Raw genomic sequence first — 19733 nt, forward strand, 5'->3', positions numbered from 1 at the left:
TCTCACAACTACAACAAATACACCTTCTTTTGGGAAATCTCAACAACAAGGAAGTAATGAATGAATGAATAAATACCATTACAACAGCAGAGTTGAATTTGTACATTAGGAAACTGTGGCAGGACCTCAGTTTTTTTGTGTATTTGGTTCACAGATAATTCAAATGTCCTGTTTATTTTATAGTATTTCATTTTTAAAGTGTACTCTTTATAAAGTGTTTTATGCAATATATTTATTTACACCTTCTTTATTAATGTATATATTCTTTTAATTTACAGACAAAAGTAATAAAAAAATAAAAGTGAATGCTTGAAATGTTTCATAACCCTTTTTTTTTGTATAACCTATGTGCTTATTTTGCATAGTTTATGGGGGTTATTTTTATTTTTTTAGTTTCAGCCATTGTCCTATTCTTTTCATTGAGACAAATAAGTCATTTTATCACTCTCTTATATGAACTGTTCTGTTTTCAGACACTTTTCATCCCTATAAAATGACAATACAGTTTTAAAGTGACATAAGATTGAATAATACAACTTGATTCATCAGAGGTGACACGGTGACTAAGTGGTTAGCACTGTCACCTCATAGGAATAAGGTTGCTGGTTTGAGTTTCAACTAGGTCAGTTGGCATTTCTGAGTGGAGTTTGTATTTACTCCATGTGTTGACTGCGTGGGTTTCCCCTGGGTGCTCTGGTTTCCCCAACAGTCCAAAGACATGCGCTATAGGTGAACTGAATAAACTAAATTGGGCATAGTGTATGTGTGAACGAGAGTGTATGGATGTTTCCCAGCACTGGGTTGCGGCTGGAAGGGCATCTGCTGCATAAAGATGCTGGATAAGACCCCTGATTAATAAAGGGACTAAGCCGAGGGAAAATGAATGAATGAATGAATGAATGAATGAATGAATGAATGAAGTTGATTTATCCTTAAAGAGGCACTAATATGTGAAGTCCGAAGTCCCAGCAATACAACGTTTCAAGCATAAGCATGACACAAGAACAGGGAAGAGGCATTTACAAAATAGTAAATAGAACAATGTATGGTTCCTGAAGGGATTTCAGCCATTTGTTGAGTTTTGGAAGGACCTTTGCTTGCTGAAAAAGTTACAAAGATGATTTAACTATCAAACAATCATTCTAATTATTCATTTATATTAACTATTTTACATACAATTTTACATACAATTTCCATCGACTGTTATTTATTAATTTAATTTTTTTATAACATTTTATGTTTTAGACTTATTATTATTATTGGATAATGTGTGGCCTTTGTTATTTGAAATTTAGAGGATACAGTATGTTCTCAGTTCTCACATTTTAATATTTTATACAAACACATTCTAAACCAAAAGATTCCAGTAAAGCCAGATAAACTGGGAAATTCATTCATTCGTTTTCTTTTCGACGAATCAGGGGTCACCACAGCACAGCGGAATGAACTGCCAACTTCTCCAGCATATGTTTTACACAGCGGATGCCCTTCCAGATGCAACCCAGTACTGTGAAAAAACTGAGAAATGTCAAATGATGTTTCAATCGACATTTTTCAGCATGAATTTAGTGATTTTACAGCATGTGCGGCGACATCAGTGTTGTGTCGAAGTAAGCGCTGTGTGGCGCTGCATGACGAGCCTGAACTGAACACACCCCCAGCGCGGCGTGTTCACAGCAAACGGAAGTTTCGTTCCCGTCTAGGTCACGCCACAGAAATCGGGTCACGAGCAGAGTTTGCGGTTGCAGTTTGACATTACAGGAATCATTCAACCAAAACAACTGTTGCAAATGACCGAAAAACCGTGACGACACAGTTTGGGGAACATATCGTTCCACTTCCATGATGGAGATGTCTGGGAACGATACTATCTCTCAAGTAAGTAGAAAAACTACACAGTTTAAGGTGAGTGACACACGGTGATCTCATTGGCTCACTGAACTGTCATTTCAACCGTTCTGTCTTTCTATTGGTGGACGAGAAGATTTCAGTTATAAAAGTAGGCGGGTATAGAAACATGTGGATTCAGAAGCAAGTAGCTTTGGAATCTCGAAATAAGAATTTTCACATGATTTTCGGGATTAGCGGTCACTCTAGTAAATGCTTTAGCTTAATAAGCAAGCTGTTCAAAATGTTTCACCATGATATAACGCTTAATTAAATGTTTAAGTTGAATGTGTTATAATTAAGAAAATCTCTTATTTTGTACTGTTTACTTTCTTGTGAGTCACAATAAACAAAGTAACTTTGATAGTCTTTAAGGCAAGACATTACATTTAAAGAAAAATAAACTAATTTATTCCCAAGAATTTTGTAAAATCGTATGCTTAAATAAATATGTAAGTTTACTTTGCATTTGCAACGCTAATTTGCATGGGCATCTACTTAAATCTTAAAATTATATGACGTCAGGTAGATTATCTTGGTCACACTTTTTAATAAGGTTTCGTTAGTTAATGGTAGTTAATTTATTTACTAATATGAACTATGTATGAACAATACTTGTGCAGCATTTATCATAGTTCACAATTTACTAATGCAATTACTAATTCATGCTTGTTAACATTTGTTAATGCCCTGTAAGTTAATATGAACTAACAATGAATAACTTTATTTCCATTAAGTAACGTTATAGAGCATTAACAAATACTGTAATGTATTGTTCATTGTTTACCTAATACAACCTTATTGTAAAGTGTTGCCAAAATCTTGTTTTACGTTTTTGACATTAGATTACAAACATAAAGGTTTTTACTGAGGCAAACACTTTCTATCACTCTATATTTCAGAAAATACTAAAAATAGATAGGTCAGATATTTGTAGGATTAAATGTTCTATATTGTCAAGCATATTATTTATGACCATATTCCTCTGTTCAAATATTGTGAAAAGTAGTGACCAAATGTTGCTGTAACATGGATAGATAGATAGATAGATAGATAGATAGACAGATAGACAGATTGATAGAGATGTATTGAGAAAAAAAGATCATTTTCTTTTTGCTTAGTTCCTTTATTCATCATGGGTTGCTACTGCGGAATGAACCACCAACCTATCCAACATATGTTTTACACAGCGGACACCCTTCCAGTTGCAAGCCAGTACAGGGAAAATCTTGAGAAACCACAAAAAACTAACTGTAATTGAAATCTACAGACACAAAAAATATTTAATCTTCTGTAAAAGAAACTCTTAAGGGAGTTTTGGATGTTTTCTTTCCTTTAAAAAAAGCCCTAAATATCAAAATTGAAAGGTGCATGAAAAAAACAGGCTCTTAGGCAATTGGCATAGTGTAATCTAAATGTCATTTTATTAGATTGGTGACCTAAGCAGCCTCTATACAGCTGATCTCTTCTAGCCTCTTCTGTCATAGTGTTTTCTGAACTCTCACAATAGCAGTGTTGTGGAACAATTGGACTTACTGGGCTGAACGGCACACATATATCTTGCTTGCAACTGGATGCGTTTCATGGAGCCTATAGTTTATCAGCTCAGCCCAGAAACGCAGGGTGTGGGGATTACAGGACGCTGAAAGGAATAAAATGCCCCTCCAGCAGTGTCTCATTCATTCAGTCAATCATTAGGCCTCGGACCCAGCACAGCATCCTGAACTGTTTAAGTGTCTGCAAAGATCATGGAAGGGCCATTCAAGTATATTAGAGTGAGAGTTTGATCGATGCTGTTTTGATCTTTACTGAAGTTAAGGTGAGGATTAATAGGAATTTATGTGATATTATTCTTTTTTCAGGAGGGAAATGGCAAAGCCAGTCGGGTTATTCGCATGGGAACGAGGAAAAGCCAGGTATTTATTTTAATATTCCTATGCCTTTTATTTAATGTATAATTAATCTAGGCATTTTTTAATTATATATAACAACATTAATTCTGTTTTTAGACTATAAAACAAATGAACTATAAAAACATTGAACTTTTTGAAATGTGAAACTATAAAAAAAAATATTTAAATAAATGTAAGTAAAAATACAGATACATATTAAGGAGATATGTATTTTTTTACACTATCGGTCATTACAAATAGAATGCTGATGTGATGTATATCTACAGTGCTCAGCATAATTGAGTACACCCCATTTTGAAAATGAATATTTGTAACCAAATATATTCTCAGTGAATATAGGCAATGCATTATAGTGCATTTAAACAAAACAGGTTTATTAAACAGATATATTTATTAAAATAATATTTTAGTCACCAAACATATTTAGAAATTAAAAGATAATACAATTAAATTCAGCCAAAGTATCGCAATAAAATTGCAATCTACAAAATTTCAACTAAATTTTTCAATTGTTTTTGCTTCTCTTGATTTTTCTTCTTTTTAAAAATATTTTAACATAAATTTAGGAGTTCTAGTTTTTGAACCGTTATTATAAATTATTTTGTTAGATTAGCTCCAGATTTGGCTTCAGTACTGACTAATCTAATGTATATGCACAAATATAATATTGTATCGCTTCCTATTAAAATATGAATATAAAAGTTATATTTGTGAGGGGGGACTTGTATATGCTGAGCACTGTATATCTGGGTAAACATAGCTTTTGGAAACCATTGGAATAACTAATGTTAAGACTTTATTTTACATTACAGTGTTCCCATTAAAAGGGAAGTGTGTAGATTATAAATTGAGCCGTTATGAAGTGAGGGGTAGATAGTGAAATGGAAATGGGTGTGTTAACCAGTGTGCTTTAATCAGATAAAAACTACTCTTCAGAGCCACCATAGTGATTACAGGGATGATCTCTTGCATTTGAAATTTTTTTGTTTTGTTTTAATTTTAATTGTTTTTTTCCCTATTATCCCTGCTTTAATTCGTCACAGTTTATAAATCATAAAGACTTCTCAACACCACGTTTCTGCACAGAACAAAACTGCTGCAACTATAAGTTATGCCAACTGTAAGGCAGTTTAAAGTTCCGAGCTTCTACACAATACCCATGCACACTGGATTAAAGGCTGATTCTAACTATGGCTGAGGCTATAAACTAAGAGCCGTTTACATCTCCCATCTTTTGCGTGCGCAAGTTAGTTATTTCCAATGTAGAATATTGGCAGATGCTTTTCAGGTGCACCTAGTAGAAAGTATATGGAATGCTGCGTGCGGATCGCGAGTCACATGACAAGAACTGACCGGTCAGCTTTAATTTCTACTCCAAAGAGAAAATAAAATACAAAATGAAAAGTGCCAAACAATGTTGTAATGTAGTTGATCAGCAGTGCATTTCAGACAGCGGTTCAGCAGACTTCGACTACATTTGTTCTGTTTAAAACAAAAATACTTAGCTGATATTTAGCTCACATTTGAACTAGATAAATACTTTTTTTTGTTCTATCGTTAAAATTATTACTTCTATTTAAATGCCAATAAAAAAAAAAAGAATTTAAGTCCACAGGGAAATGCACGATTGTTTGTTTTTGAATATTATTTTGTGCTGTATTAGTTGGTTACTGAGCAGCAATAAATAACTCTTTAAAATAAAAGGAGTTTTCACATTATTTTCCTAACTAGTAAAGTTTTGAAATTAACGAATGCGTAATAACCGTGATAACAGTAAAACCGCGATTATTCCTCAGACTGTAATCGTACAACCTATAACCTACAACCTATATAAATCTATAACCGTTGCATCCCTACATAAGCATGCAAAAGTTACTTTTTAAAATCTTTTGGGTAACTCTAGGAATCTAGAATTATTAATGACATTGACTTAAAATGTTGAGGAAGCCACTCTCTAAGTAGATTTATTTCTGCATTTGCCTCAGATATTGCACAGAGGCTTTATGACATTGTCAAAAATGTGATTTTGTATCTTCAGTAATGTGGTTGTGTGTGTCTCCTAGTTGGCTCGCATTCAAACTGACAGTGTGGCCGGCACACTAAAACAACTTTATCCAGACGTTCATCTAGAGATTGGTAAGCAGGCAATTTTTTTTCATTCCATAATTCAAATGAATTCCATCTACTTGAAATGCTTTGGGTGCAGCACTTTTAAAAAGCAGTTTTTTTCTGTACACACACACGCACAGACACTGCTCTTGGTTTTCTTGTCCTCACGCACTCATCTAGGAACAGAGAGGGATTGTGTTGTACTGAGAATGTGTAATCTATACCACCGCTTCTGCTGAATCCTACTGTCTGTGTCAAATACATGAATGATGATGTCAGAATTGGAGCCAGTGTGCACAGCTATTCAGCTCTTAACTTTTTTGTCTGTGCACATTTCAGTTGCCATGTCCACAATTGGAGACAAGATCCTGGACACTGCATTATCAAAGGTAGAAATCCATCCATAGTTCCATGTATTTTAGGTCAGAGTTTGTCTGGGACAAAGTACATTTGATTCCAGCATGTACAAATCCTTTATAACCCGGCAGATGCATCCTCTTAGGTTTGTTTTAAACGTGTCTGTTCTTAGATTGGCGAAAAGAGCCTCTTCACCAAAGAGCTGGAGAACGCGCTTGAGAGAAATGAGTAAGTTTGATCACTCAAAACTGAGCTTTTGTTTGGATGCTGATGATAAGAATATGATCTCATGTCAGCAAAAATAAAGGGTTCTCCTTCCTAAGAGAACACAGTTGGAGAACACATCAACACAAATGTTAACATGTCAAAAAATGTCTTAAGTTGCCCGGATATATTTTTGGCAATGTATGGGTCAAAATTATCTACTTTTTATGTATTAATATGACAGAAACTAATTTTATGGGTCAAAATTATCTGCTTTTCTTTTATACCAAAAATAATTTGAATAATAATATGATAATAATATTAATGTTATTATTTTTATTATTAATTAGAGTATTATAATAATATCACCTAATTTGGGCAACTTTAAACACAATTTTCTGTGTATTTAGGGTTTTTAACCCTGATATTGCAGGCTTATTCAGCTTTTGTATAATGTATAAATCTCAATTTTAAAAAAAATGTACTCTTTTTGTGGTCCAGGGTCACAAATACAGTTGACTGATGATGCTGTAATATGCTTTAGACCATGGGTGTCCAAACTCTGTCCTGGAGAGACTGTGGCTGTTTCTCAATTCCAAGAACGCAGAGAATTGACTTGCGTTCTTGTGGAGAGCGGTCTTGCCAGGTGTCCTCGGAAGAACGAACTCAGGAGACCGCGAGGGCAGAGAACACATCCTTTGAGAAATGAGATGCTGCGTTCTTCCTGATGGTCACGTTACCTTCAGGCGTTTTAAATGGAAATTATTTAAACATTACAGCCTTCATACAACGATTTATTGTTTTTCCCCTCTTCAAAATATATACTTTGCATAAAAGCATTATAAATATACCCTGCACAATTTAAATAAAACAAATTTTAAAACGAATTTCAGCAAACAAACATCCTTAATGTGTTTATTCCTTTATTAAGATGTTCATGTTAATGTTTACTTTCACCGTTTCATTTAGGGTAAGTCCTGAGGTAAATAAATTATATCTCTGAACTTTAATAATAAATCTAAATTAAATGCTGCGCTTCCCACCTCCAGTCGCAATGACTTCTGGGAATTCCAGAGCGAGTTCGGTGCTCAAGTCTGCATCAGTGCGTCCTCGATATCAGGAACACATCCGGAAGGTTTCACACGTCCTACGTACTTGCGGTCTTGAGTATTGGAACTGAACTTAGGCAGCTGATGATGACGTTGCACGAGAACACGAGGACGCAAGACCGCTGAAGAACACATATTGAGAAACAGCCATTGTCCTGTTTAGTTTTGCTCCAACTTGCTTCAACACACCTGCCAAGAAGTTTCTAATATATGTAGTAAGAGCTTGATTAGTTGGTTCAGGTGTGTTTGATTAGGGTTGGAGCTAAACTCTCCAGGACACCGGCCCTCCAGGACCGAGATTGGACACTTATGCTTTAGACTGACTGAACCTGTAAGTATTATTATGTATCTGATACTATGGATGACATGGGTTACTGTATTAAAATACTTCAGTCTTATTTTCTACTGTTCACCCTCTGTTCTGTTGGTTTCCAATGGTTTAGATCAAAAATAGTTTTACACTGAATAATACTTCTTGGTAAGCTTTGTGTAATAAACCATATTAAAACCCATTATTAAATATTGTATGGAGAAAACATAATTAAGCAGAAGTTGATTGGCAATTTCTTTATTAATACAGTTATTTTTATGTATTACATTTGTTCCTTTCCTATGATTAATCACCACTAGAGTGGATATTGTGGTGCACTCTCTAAAGGATTTACCTACCTCATTGCCCCCTGGATTCACTATTGGAGCCATTCTTGAGTAAGTACCACAAATTTGTAATGTTTAACCAGTATCTATGTTTGTTTGCTAATGAGTAATTTAAAAAAAATCTGACAAAATTTTATAATTCATATTAAAAGCATGCATTTACTAAATGTAACAAAAATGTGTGTGTAGCATTGTGCAGATAGATAGATAGATAGATAGATAGATAGATAGATAGATAGATAGATAGATAGATAGATAGATAGATAGATAGACAGTTAGATAGACAGTTAGACAGACAGTTAGATAGACAGTTAGATAGACAGTTAGATAGATAGATGTTATCACATTTGAAAAAACAGCCTTCTATTTTAATAATAAACTGAACAGATACATGTAAAATAATATGTGTGACTGGTAATGACCAATGGCACTGTAGTAGGTAGTTGGAAAACCTGTTGAAGCTGTGTGTGTGATACGTTGCGGATACTGTTTTGTGAAGGCGTGAAAATCCTCATGATGCAGTGGTGCTTCATCCAAAAAATGCTGGACTGACCCTTGACAGCCTGCCAGAGAAGAGGTGAGCTTGCCATTTATTTATTTATAAAAGCACAAGAACCTATTTATCCGCCTCAACTGATTGATGAGCCAATAATCAAGAAAGATGAGTAGTTTTCATAGTGCTAGAATTCAGTTTCAGAATCTACATTCTGTCATAGATGTCATGTTACGATAGTTATGTAACCAAAAGCTGTCAGAAACGTCTCCTTTTTCCCCATCTAGTGTGATTGGCACAAGTTCACTTCGCAGAGCAGCTCAGCTGAAGAAACGATTTCCTCAACTGGAGTTTGAAAATATTGTATCCTTTATTGTATTCCTTGCCTTGTGCATCTGTGGATGTGTATTTATTATTAATAGGAGCAGCTTCATCATTGATTTTGATGGACTGCTGAAGCACGCACCAATTTCCTGTGTGTTTCTTATACCAGCAAGTTTTCTGTGCGTTGTATTATATCAGTTTAATGTTATTGGAGTATTCCTCCTTGACATCGCTACTGTAGAGAGGGAACCTGAACACCCGTTTAAAGAAGCTGGATGAAAAGGACGACTATGCTGCTATCATTCTGGCTGCTGCAGGCCTCAAACGTATGGGCTGGGAAAGCAGAATCAGTCAGGTTGGTTTCAATCACCAATGTAGTTGATCTTTTATAATTAGATTTGTTTTCACTGTACTGTAATGTACAATTGAGTGAAATAAATTTGAGGTACATGAGTTTAAGCACTCTTTCATCTTAATTTAAAAATCTTATATTTAAAACGTGTACTAAAACTATGACAAAAAAACGCATATTTTAGAAACTGCATTTGAATATTTGTTTATTTAATTATTTAAATTATTAAAATGATTAAAAATCTTTGAACATGACTGTTTAAAATGGTTTACATTTTTGAAAATGACACATTAAAAACATAATAAAAACTCTGACATTTTGAGTAAATATTAGGGGTGTAACGATACACTCAGCTCACGATACGATGTGTATCACGATATAATGTTCACGATTCGATATGTATCACGAAATTTGGAATAAAAATTGAAAATTAAACTGAAATGCAAATTTTACCAAGTACACTATTTTTTATGTATTTCTTTTGTTTCAACTTGTTAAACTGAACCTTCTTTAAGAAAATAAATTAAACAGGCCTGTCTCTGGAAAATAAAACAATTTAAAAACTTCTTAAAAAATATTATTAAAATGACAGAGACAAAATTAAGGAACAATTTAAGTAAAGGTGCAAAAAAAATAAGCTTTCTATTCAATTGAATTTAACAGTAAGAGCTTAAGGCTTTGCTTGGTCACTTGCGTTTTTTGTGTGTCCAAAAAAAAATCCACATTTCCAGGTATTTAATTCATATTTAATTAAATTAATTTAGAGATATCTCTAATTACAATTGTGACTAGTCAAAACTCATTTAGAGATATCTGCAAATATTTTTCAATGGAAGTCAATGGAGGAAAATGACTAGTCATAATATATTTGCAGATATCTCCAATCTGATTTCGTACTAGTACAATTGTAATTGCAAATATCTCTAATTGTCATTCTGACTAGTCGAATTATAATTATGACTAGTCAAAATATAATTAGAAATATCTCTAAATATATTTATGGATAGTCAGAACAAAGGTTTAAATGCTAATACGGCTTGCCATACGCGCGCGTCTATCATAGTCCGCCCTCTGTAGTAACAGCTCACGGTCAGCTCACGTCATGTGTGATTTTGTGTCCGCCAATACATCATTATATGAAGACAGAATGATATTTTAGGGTGAATTGTACCTTATAAATACAGTATGTGACTCTTTCAACACCATTAGAAGGTTTTCATGTCGCTGTGCAAAGTATGTAAATCACTGTGAAGACTTTAAAACTTAGGCTTTGTTTGACCCAGTATGAGTGTCAAAAAGCGGACAAGTCTAAAGCAATGACTGTACAACCGAAATGTTGCCAGATGTCTGATTTTGAGAGGATGGGCCATCCTCTATTTCAGCTCCACTCATCTTGGTCTGCTAACATTACTGCTGCTGCAATCTGAACTCACGTGCGACAGCAGGTGGAACGTAGCTCACGTGCAAACAGCTCAACTAATAAGAGAAAACGGACGTCATATCGTAATCAAATAGTCATAACGCCACGATGCATACTGTGACATTTTTGCATCGCAATAAATCGTACAACGATAAATCGTTACACCCCTAGTATATATTGTACAAGTGAAATGTTAAAGAGCCCATATTTTTTTTTGGTTTTGGGGGTCGCCGACAATAGGCTGATTTGCATGCAAGGTCAAAAACCACTTTAATTTTCTTATAATCAGTGTTCATACGGTCATGGAAAACCTGGAAAAGTCATGGATTGTTGACATGGCATTTTTCCAGGCCTGGAAAAGTTTTGGAAAAACTGAAAAACCCACTTTTTTTGGAAAAGTCATGGAAAACCGATATCGGTATACTTGAATATAGGTTATTTACTTATTCTCTGTCCTTGGCCAATCACATACTCTCACATTATTAGTGCAGTGGAAGCATTATCTAAATCAGTTTTACATGGATATAAAAGTAAATTGAAACTAAATAAATTGCTGCGTGTTTGACGATATGCTGTAATAAATTTGAACATGCATTGTTTTTCTTTTACAAGCATATGTGGAGATTGCATGAAACATTACGTTGTAAAAATTTACTTGATAGTCTTGGAAGAATCATGAAAAAGTCATGGAATTTTGTTAGCAAAAATGTGTTTGAACCCTGTATAATAGGCATTTATTTTTATTAATTATCCCAACGACTCTTACATATATTAAGCGATTCATTTGAGCCCAAACCCCTTCTTTGCGTGAGGCTAATCTGCGCTGATTGATCCAATGACCCAGTCTGTTGTGATTGGTCAACTACGTTCAGTGCAAAGCAGAGAGAAACGCCCACCACGGTTATGAAGTAGCACACTGAGTATGTGAAAGCCCAATGCAGGAATGCAATAAAGCAATGCAGTTAAACACCAGCATATTACTCTACTCTTAACTCTAACCCCAAATAATTGCAATGACGCACATACTTACAGGATCTGGAGGAAGAAGAAACTACTCCATATAAACATTTTACCAGTTACTGTCAAAGTCCCATACATTAGTAATCTTTGCTGATCCTTCCCTTGATAACAATCGGTTGGCGAATCCCACGCTGTAGCATAGGTTATTGTATTAATCATCAGAAAAATGACAGGAACAAACGCAACACATGGTTGGCTATACAGTGGTATTTTTGTGAAAGTTAACTTTAACCCTTTGTTCCCCACACTCGCATGTCTGGCCATCTCTCAGTGATAGTAATCCTCGAGTCATGATCATTCCCATGATCCCTCGCACTTCACTAGGGTCTGAAGGGAAAGGCGTGTTCATGTTTTACCAAACGCAGTAGTTCATATTTGGTATTGTTTCGTGTTGACGTCGATACGAACAAGCGAAAGATCCGAATGAACGACGAATCATTTAAAGGACTCTGAGTTAAATCTTTTATTAAAAATGTATATTTTTAAACAAGGTGCATTTTCGGATTCAACCCTCAGCTGGATGTTTTAATTCACTTAGAGATGTTACACACTGCATGGAAGGTCATTTTCAAAAACCCATAATAGGGGCTCTTTAAATACAGTGTGAATTACAAAGGTACCTGATTTGAAATGAATGATGCTTTAAAAAAAGTGTTTGAAAGACCTTGAATCTGCTGTTTATAAAAGTGTGGGAACCCTGGATCTGTCAGTTTTGAGAACTATAAAATATATTTTAAAAATATAACGTCAGAATTGTGAGAGCCTATAAACTCACAAGTCCCAAATGTAAGAAATGCAGTCAGAATTGCAAGATTTATACTCTTGTTTCTTTGAATTTCACATTTATTTCTGTCAGCTCTGACAGTTCTACCTTTTAATTCAGAATTTATATTTCACAACTGTCATTTTTTCTTAATTGAGAGAAAATAAAGTCAGAATTATGGGGAAAAAAGTCATAATTGTATGTATTTTTTAAAACCCATCATGCCCATAGATTTAAAACATAGAATTAAATGTTTATTAGAACTAATCCACCCATAACAATTGTCTATATTGTTTATCATTTTATTTCGAATGCAACAACTGTTGTTTCATATATTGCAGGTTCTGGGCCCTGAGGATTGCATGTATGCCGTGGGTCAGGTAAGTGTGCAAACACACTGAGAATAGGAGAATTCTGAAACCATAGCAGAACATTTCTATTGTTTATACCGTCATGCTTTTGCACTTGTTCAGTTGTTGATACTGCTGAAAGAAGCAGGTGCAACCTCAAAATTGTGTTATAAACACCAAAGGAAACAGCTGTGGAACATTTTGTCAACGGTTTTAAGTTCACGTTGCATGCGCATAAAAATATAATGCTTCATTTGTCATCAGACTGAATGCACACTCATAAAATAAATGTACTCACCTGCAGAACTGGCTTGATGAAATCTGTCAATCTGTTTTATTGAAAGTGTGTATGTTATGCTCAGGGTGCTCTGGCAGTGGAAGTCCGAGCTCAAGATAAAGACATTCTGGAAATGGTGTCCGTCCTGCATCATCCCGACACAGTTCTACGCTGCATCTCCGAGAGAGCTTTCCTCAAACAGCTGGTGGGTTCACTTACGTACGCACACAAACCGAACTAACGTGAAACGTGGGTCATATATTTAATTGACCATATTACATGTAGTCCAGCACTGTTCATTCCCTTTTTCTGCTTTCAGGAAGGAGGCTGCAGTGTACCTGTGGCTGTTCATACTGAAGTGAAAGGGTCTATGGTAAAAATACAAATCTCACCATCAATGCTTACTAAAGGGATAGTTCACCCAAAAATGATCCTTCTGTCATCGATTGCGCACTCTTTACTTGTGGCAAATCTGTTTGAGTTTCTTCACAAAATAAGGCAAGTTTATTTATTTAGCTGGTTTCGTACACAGTGGCAATTCAAAATGCTTTACATAAACAGCAATAAAAGAGACAAGTATAAATAAAATAAAAACAAATAATATAAAAACAAATAATATAAAAACAGCGTAAAGACAGTTTTTGCATTTTCCAAAACACCGGAGTATCATATTTTCTCATTTTACTCTGGGACTTTCCCATTCTGCTGATCACCCCCCTTCTTTGGGCTTTTTCAGTACCTATTAATCTATTGGACGTCTGTAAGGCCGTACTCACACTATGTACAGTTGCCTCGAACCGGGCCAAAGCACGCTTGTCCCCCCTCCCGTCTCCCCCGACGGCCCGGACTCACACACCTCGGCACGCTTACGTCATCGCTGCTGTGCTGTTCAGTGAGAAGCGCTCTCACTCGCTCTCACTTAGCAGCACAGTGGAGATTTCTCTAGTTATATCGTGTCAGTCGTTTGATATGCAGTGACATGCAGTCAAATATTTCGCCAAACAGTCCTTAGGGATGCCGTGACAGGCAGTCAGATATTTCGCCGAACATATCCGCCACTTTTGGCGCTCATAATCATAAAGCTCTCATGCTGCAGGAATGAGGAGATCTGCTGAAGGTGTGCAGCTGTCGTGCAGTGGGAGGTTTGCGTCTTTAATAAACTACGGCAGTTTGCGTTCACTGAACAGTAAGAATGATTAATAAATCCATATGAAACAGTCCCTTAAAAGTCACGTCTCGCTTTCAGTTTCGGGCTTTAACAAGCCCAAGTGAACCGCGCTCAGGCCCACCTCTTCCAACCGGGCCAGGGCCGGCCAAGTGAACCGTGCTTGAGCCCGATTCAGCACAAACACACTTCTCAAACGATCCGGGAAACGGGTCTGGGCACGGTAGGGATGGCATAGTGTGAGTAGGCCCTAACAGATTTGATTTTTTATCTAAAGTTGAAAAGTTTATAGCTCTAATTACGTGCCCCCAATTTCAACTTCCTTCTGGAAGTAAACCGCATGGCCCCTGATTTCCCCTTCCAGGCGTGATCGCTTTAGCTAGCCAATTGTATTGAAATGGCAACGTAAATAAGATATTTTAAGAATGCTAAAAAAAGATTGTCATCCAAAAAAAATTTTTCCTGGGTGTCAAGATAATATTTTGGGCCCTATCATACACCCACTGCAGTGTGGCGCAAGGCCTGGCGCAGAAGTCTTTTGGTAGTTTCAGCTTGGCGCAAGAGTCGTTTTGAGGTGTTGCGCTACACTGTTCAAATAGCAAATGCATTAGCTCTAATTTTTGCGCCCATAGGCGTTCTGGTCCAAAAAGGAAGGCGTTCTGAGGTGGACCGTTGCTATTTTGAAAATCTATAATAGATTTTTCATTAGACCAAAACTAACCCGGTCTAAACTCCGGCGCAGAGTTGCTCCTCGCTTACACTGCTTAATACGCACAAGAGAGCAATAGGCAAATATCTTTACGTATGAAAAAAATTAAATATTAAGGATATATATATAGTATATAATAAGACTAGATATAGAATATAAATGTAAAGGATTAAAATATTACAAAACATATTATTTTCTAGCCTACATAAATATGAAAAACCACTGCTTTTATGTCTTCTTCATCTCGGGAGGCTTTTTCAGTTCATTCATAACAATTTGCTTTTGTATAATGTTATCATTATTAGCAGTATTATTTATTATATTTATATTTGTTTTATTAAAAACAAGCTTAGACTTGCCCACTTGTCAGGTTTAAGACCATATGGGGCACAGCATGTGTTTTAGGATATAACTCCGGTTTTTGAGCACATTTTGCTATTATTATTCATTTATTCGTTTGCTGGAAATTAGAACTGAATTTAGAAATAGTTTTGAAACAATTATTTGCGCTTAACAAATAAAAGTATTTATTTATAGACTAATTGATGTCTGTGCGTAAAGGTTTCCCTATCCAAGAGCGAAAGTGAAAGTGATCCATTATCTCTCATTCTCACGCAGTAGATGCTCTGTTTAACAGTTTTAACTGTTAACTGTTTGCTTGTGAAATGCTCATTTTTTCCACTTAGACTTACTTTGCGTCCTGTAAATAGCGAATGCGCTCTTTTCGCAGCTGACTCTTAAAGGGAATGGGAGATGAGACTCTAATTGGTTTATTCTCAAAACACACCTATAACTCATTAAGAAAATAAACTCAACCCTTTTAGAACATGCGCCGTGGCGCAAGGCAGATTTCCCGCCCTTAAATTAGCAAAAACGCGTCCTGGCACGCACTGAAAGCGTTTGCACCCTGCGTTTTGCGCAGAGCCCTTTATGTTAAGTCACAATCCAAATGATTAACAAACCATTAACTTAGACTATTAGCTCTATCAACTACTAATTAGCTTCTTATTAATAGTTAGGAAGATAGAAATTCTTTTTATGTATTGGGTAGGATTAGGAATGTAGAATAAGATCAAACCTTATAAGTACTAATTTTGGTCAATCTGTGTTCTCTGTAAAGGGAGCCAAACTGTGGAGTGATTTAGCAGTTAGCCTAAAATCAGAAAGTAATATAAATATTTTTAGCAGTGTTCTTAAAAAGTGGTTAAAAACAAAACAGCAGTGTTTGAACAAATAGTCTACTATTAGTTTGTTGGATCATGTATCATGTCGCCTTTGCTTTTGCCTTCAGTAATTTATGTACAGAATTATAATGTTTTTATATGTATTTATTAAATTTGCATTTTGTCAGTTTTGTCAAGCCTCCTGTGGAGAGGTGTTGAGAATTAGCAAGGGTGCTAAAACACTTAAAACAAAAGCATTTGGTTGTCCGGTCACCCGGTTCAAATCAAAATAATAATAGACCGGTAATGATCAAGTAGTTTATAGCTTGAATTCAGACCTAAAGTGTTACTGAACATTCTTCAAAATGTCTTATTTTGTGTTCAACAGAAAATAAGAAACCTATAAAGGTTTACAACCACTTGAGTAAAAAGTTAATAACATAGATATAATAATAATAATAATAATAGAACTACAGTTTGGTCAAAAAAGGATTACATCATTAAATGTATTAAAATGTACAAACACTGCTGAGAAAAATGTGTTCAATTACAAGTAATTTGACATTTGAAAAGGAATAAGTACAAGCAAAATTTACAAGACATCATTTCAAGTGCAAGACTTCTGCTTCTGACTTTGTTGGATGTGTGTGCTGAACTGGATCCAATAGGATGTGTCAAGTGATTTGTTTGTGCCCAGATGGTAAAATGTGATCGGCTCGTTTGGAGTCCTAATATGCCAGGTAAAAAAAAAGTTATTGCATGTGAAAATAAAAAGACATGATTGAATATTTTAGATTATAGAACAGGTTAAATAAGTAAATGTAAGTTTTTGGGTGAACTCTCCCTATACGTGTCTACACAGTTGTGTTGCTGATGTTTGTATAACCGAGATCATTAAAACGAGCTCTGTCTTCAGCTGTATCTGACTGGAGCTGTGTATAGTTTGGATGGAGCTGATTGTTTAAAGGACACCATGCAGACGTGTGTGGAATTGGACAACAAAGTAAGGGTCTTACGCATGTACTGGCATTCTGAAGTGTGGGTTCAGTGTGATTTTACTCAAAGAGAATGCTTTTCATTGATATGTGACTTTCCATTGCGAAAAACTTACTTGCGCAACATTTGTGTATTGTTTTCCAGTACAAAAGTGTAAACATTCTTACAACAAGATGCATTTAGTTGAGCAAAATTACTTTTAAAACCTTGTTTAATTATCTAATTATCAAAAATTAGGTGAGTTTATGCTTAAAACATGACAAAACTGCCAGTGGCCAAGAAAAACAAATCATTTAAGTTGATTTAAGCATAAGGTAAGCATAAATTAAAGAAATGTATTTTTAATTTTGATCGTCATCTTCACCATTTTGCAGCTGATGTAAATCTACCTTTTTAGAACACACTTCCTATTCATTTAAGGGGTGTTACAAATTATTCAAGTTTTAAATACAAGTTAAAGAAATGGCTAAAATCAAATCAAGTTTGTAATCGTTTAATTCTTTTATCTAACGTTTTAAGAAATTTTATTACATGTTTTATCCCTTTGCCATATGTAACTTTACTGTTTTTGTGTGTGTGATGATGTGTTTTTATTTTAGGTTGCCTTTTAAAATCTGGCAGGGGACAACAGATGAAAATTAGCCCTTGTTGCTAACTCTGGCTTATTTACAGTTTTACTGTTCATTAATGAGCATTGTGTATCTGTGTGTGTGTGGTGCAACATTTTCAAATTATTAATAATTTTTCTGTGGCAAAAAAAAAAAAAAAAAAAATATATATATAAAAAAAAAAAAATATATATATATATATATATATATATATATATATATATATATATATATATATATATATAATTTTGATGAGCTCATCTACACATTGAAGATAATAAATATTTAACAAGCACCATTTGAAAACATTACAATTACTTACGGATCATGTGACTAAAGACTGAAGTATTAATGCTGACAATTCAGCATTATTTCAGTCATAAACAACATTTTTAAATTGATTATTTTAGAATATATGCAGTTTCGGTAAGCATAAGCAGCAGCTTTCGGAAACATTAAAACCTCCTAGGTTCCTACCAAACACTAAACGTTTAGGCATCAATGTATATGTGATAAATTGCATAATGTAATATTGACCTCATTGTAATCTCTTTTTAATATTTTTAGGTGAACGAGAGTACACAGCGCTCTGCAAATGTTGGAGTCACTGCGTGCAATATCTCATCATCAGCCCTCGAAGCTGCTGAGAAACTGGGGCTGGATCTGGCAAATGTTCTCCTTAATAAAGGGGCCAAAGACATTCTTACAACAGCCAGAAAACTAAATGATGCTCGATAACCCTGATGTTTCTGTTCATTTCATGTTGTGCACTGGAATATCATTAGACCTAGATATTTAGGAAACTTTGACATGCTGTTAACTTGGATAAACAGTCAAATCAACGATAGCTGAATAACTACCGTGATTAGAGGAACATGTTGTTTTATCTATACCTCAGTGCCTTGCTTTAACAGAGACACTACTTTTAGATGACTGCTATTCTCTGGTCTCAAGCACTGAGTTTTGTAAAAAATAAATAAATAAATAAAAAACGCCAATTCTGCCTTTACAGCATAGGTCTCAAACTCAATTCCTGGAGGGTTGCAGTTCTGCAGTTTTTCTCCAACCCTATCAAACACAGCTGACCCAAATAATCAAGGTGTTCGAGAGTTATGAACATCTTTATAAGGTGCATTTGATCAGGGTTGAAGCAAAACTGCAGAGCTGCAACCATCCAGGAATTGAGACCTATGCTTTACAGTGTCTCTGAACCTCGTTATTACAAGGAAGTGAACAAATGTCTACTTTTTACATCAGAGCTTTTTTTCATCTTTAGCTTTTACGTAAACGGAGTAAAAAATGTGTCAGCGTATTCCACATTTCCTTTTATCACTGGAAGAATATTCATGTAATAATCAAAGTACTGAGGTGCTAAGATTTTATGGGTGTTTTAGCACCATGTAAGATTTTTACTGGCAAAATTAGCTGTCTAAGTTCGTGTTAATATTTTATATTTATGTAGCAAGTTGTAAAGTGCCTTCCAAATGTGAAATTGACCAGCTATACTATAGCAATTACTTGGCCAGCAACATTGTGTTGTCAAATCAACATGAGAATGAATTAAAAAATGTGTTATGAATAATAAAGTATATCAACAACCCCCTGATGAGTTCTTTGTTTTTTTGCTGGCACTGGAAAACAAGACTCACACTATCGTTCACTCATAAAGGCTTTTTACATTATGAAAAAGACCAAAGAGAATTACTTTGCCTTACCTTGTGTTTATGAAGACCTAGTTTCCGTTTTCCATATTAACTCGTATATATTAATTGTAATAACATTTTAGTTATTTTTTTATGAGAAAAAAAATGTACCGTTAAGAAACACTTAAGTAACGTAAATTCTTAAATTGTGATA

General features: G+C 34.9%; 1 protein-coding gene across 4 annotated transcripts; it reads left to right on the forward strand.

Moving 5' to 3' along the window:
* The first annotated feature begins 1711 nt into the window (after positions 1-1711).
* On the forward strand, positions 1712-19482 carry hmbsa (hydroxymethylbilane synthase a). Of its 4 annotated transcripts, none has more exons than XR_015490010.1 (15): positions 1712-1878; positions 3750-3803; positions 5864-5936; positions 6249-6298; positions 6439-6494; positions 8210-8287; positions 8736-8813; positions 9017-9092; positions 9295-9408; positions 12950-12988; positions 13321-13440; positions 13555-13608; positions 17189-17275; positions 18444-18878; positions 19039-19476. XR_015490010.1 is itself a non-coding variant. In XM_087251550.1 (14 exons), exons 1-14 carry the CDS (start codon positions 1843-1845, stop codon positions 18612-18614), a joined length of 1086 nt encoding a protein of 361 aa, XP_087107676.1. In that variant the 5' UTR covers positions 1712-1842; the 3' UTR covers positions 18615-19476.
* Positions 19483-19733: the final 251 nt, after the last annotated feature.

The sequence above is a fragment of the Danio rerio genome, chromosome 5 (genome assembly GCF_052040795.2).
Source record: "Danio rerio strain M-AB ecotype USA chromosome 5, GRCz13ab, whole genome shotgun sequence".
NCBI lineage: Eukaryota > Metazoa > Chordata > Actinopteri > Cypriniformes > Danionidae > Danio > Danio rerio.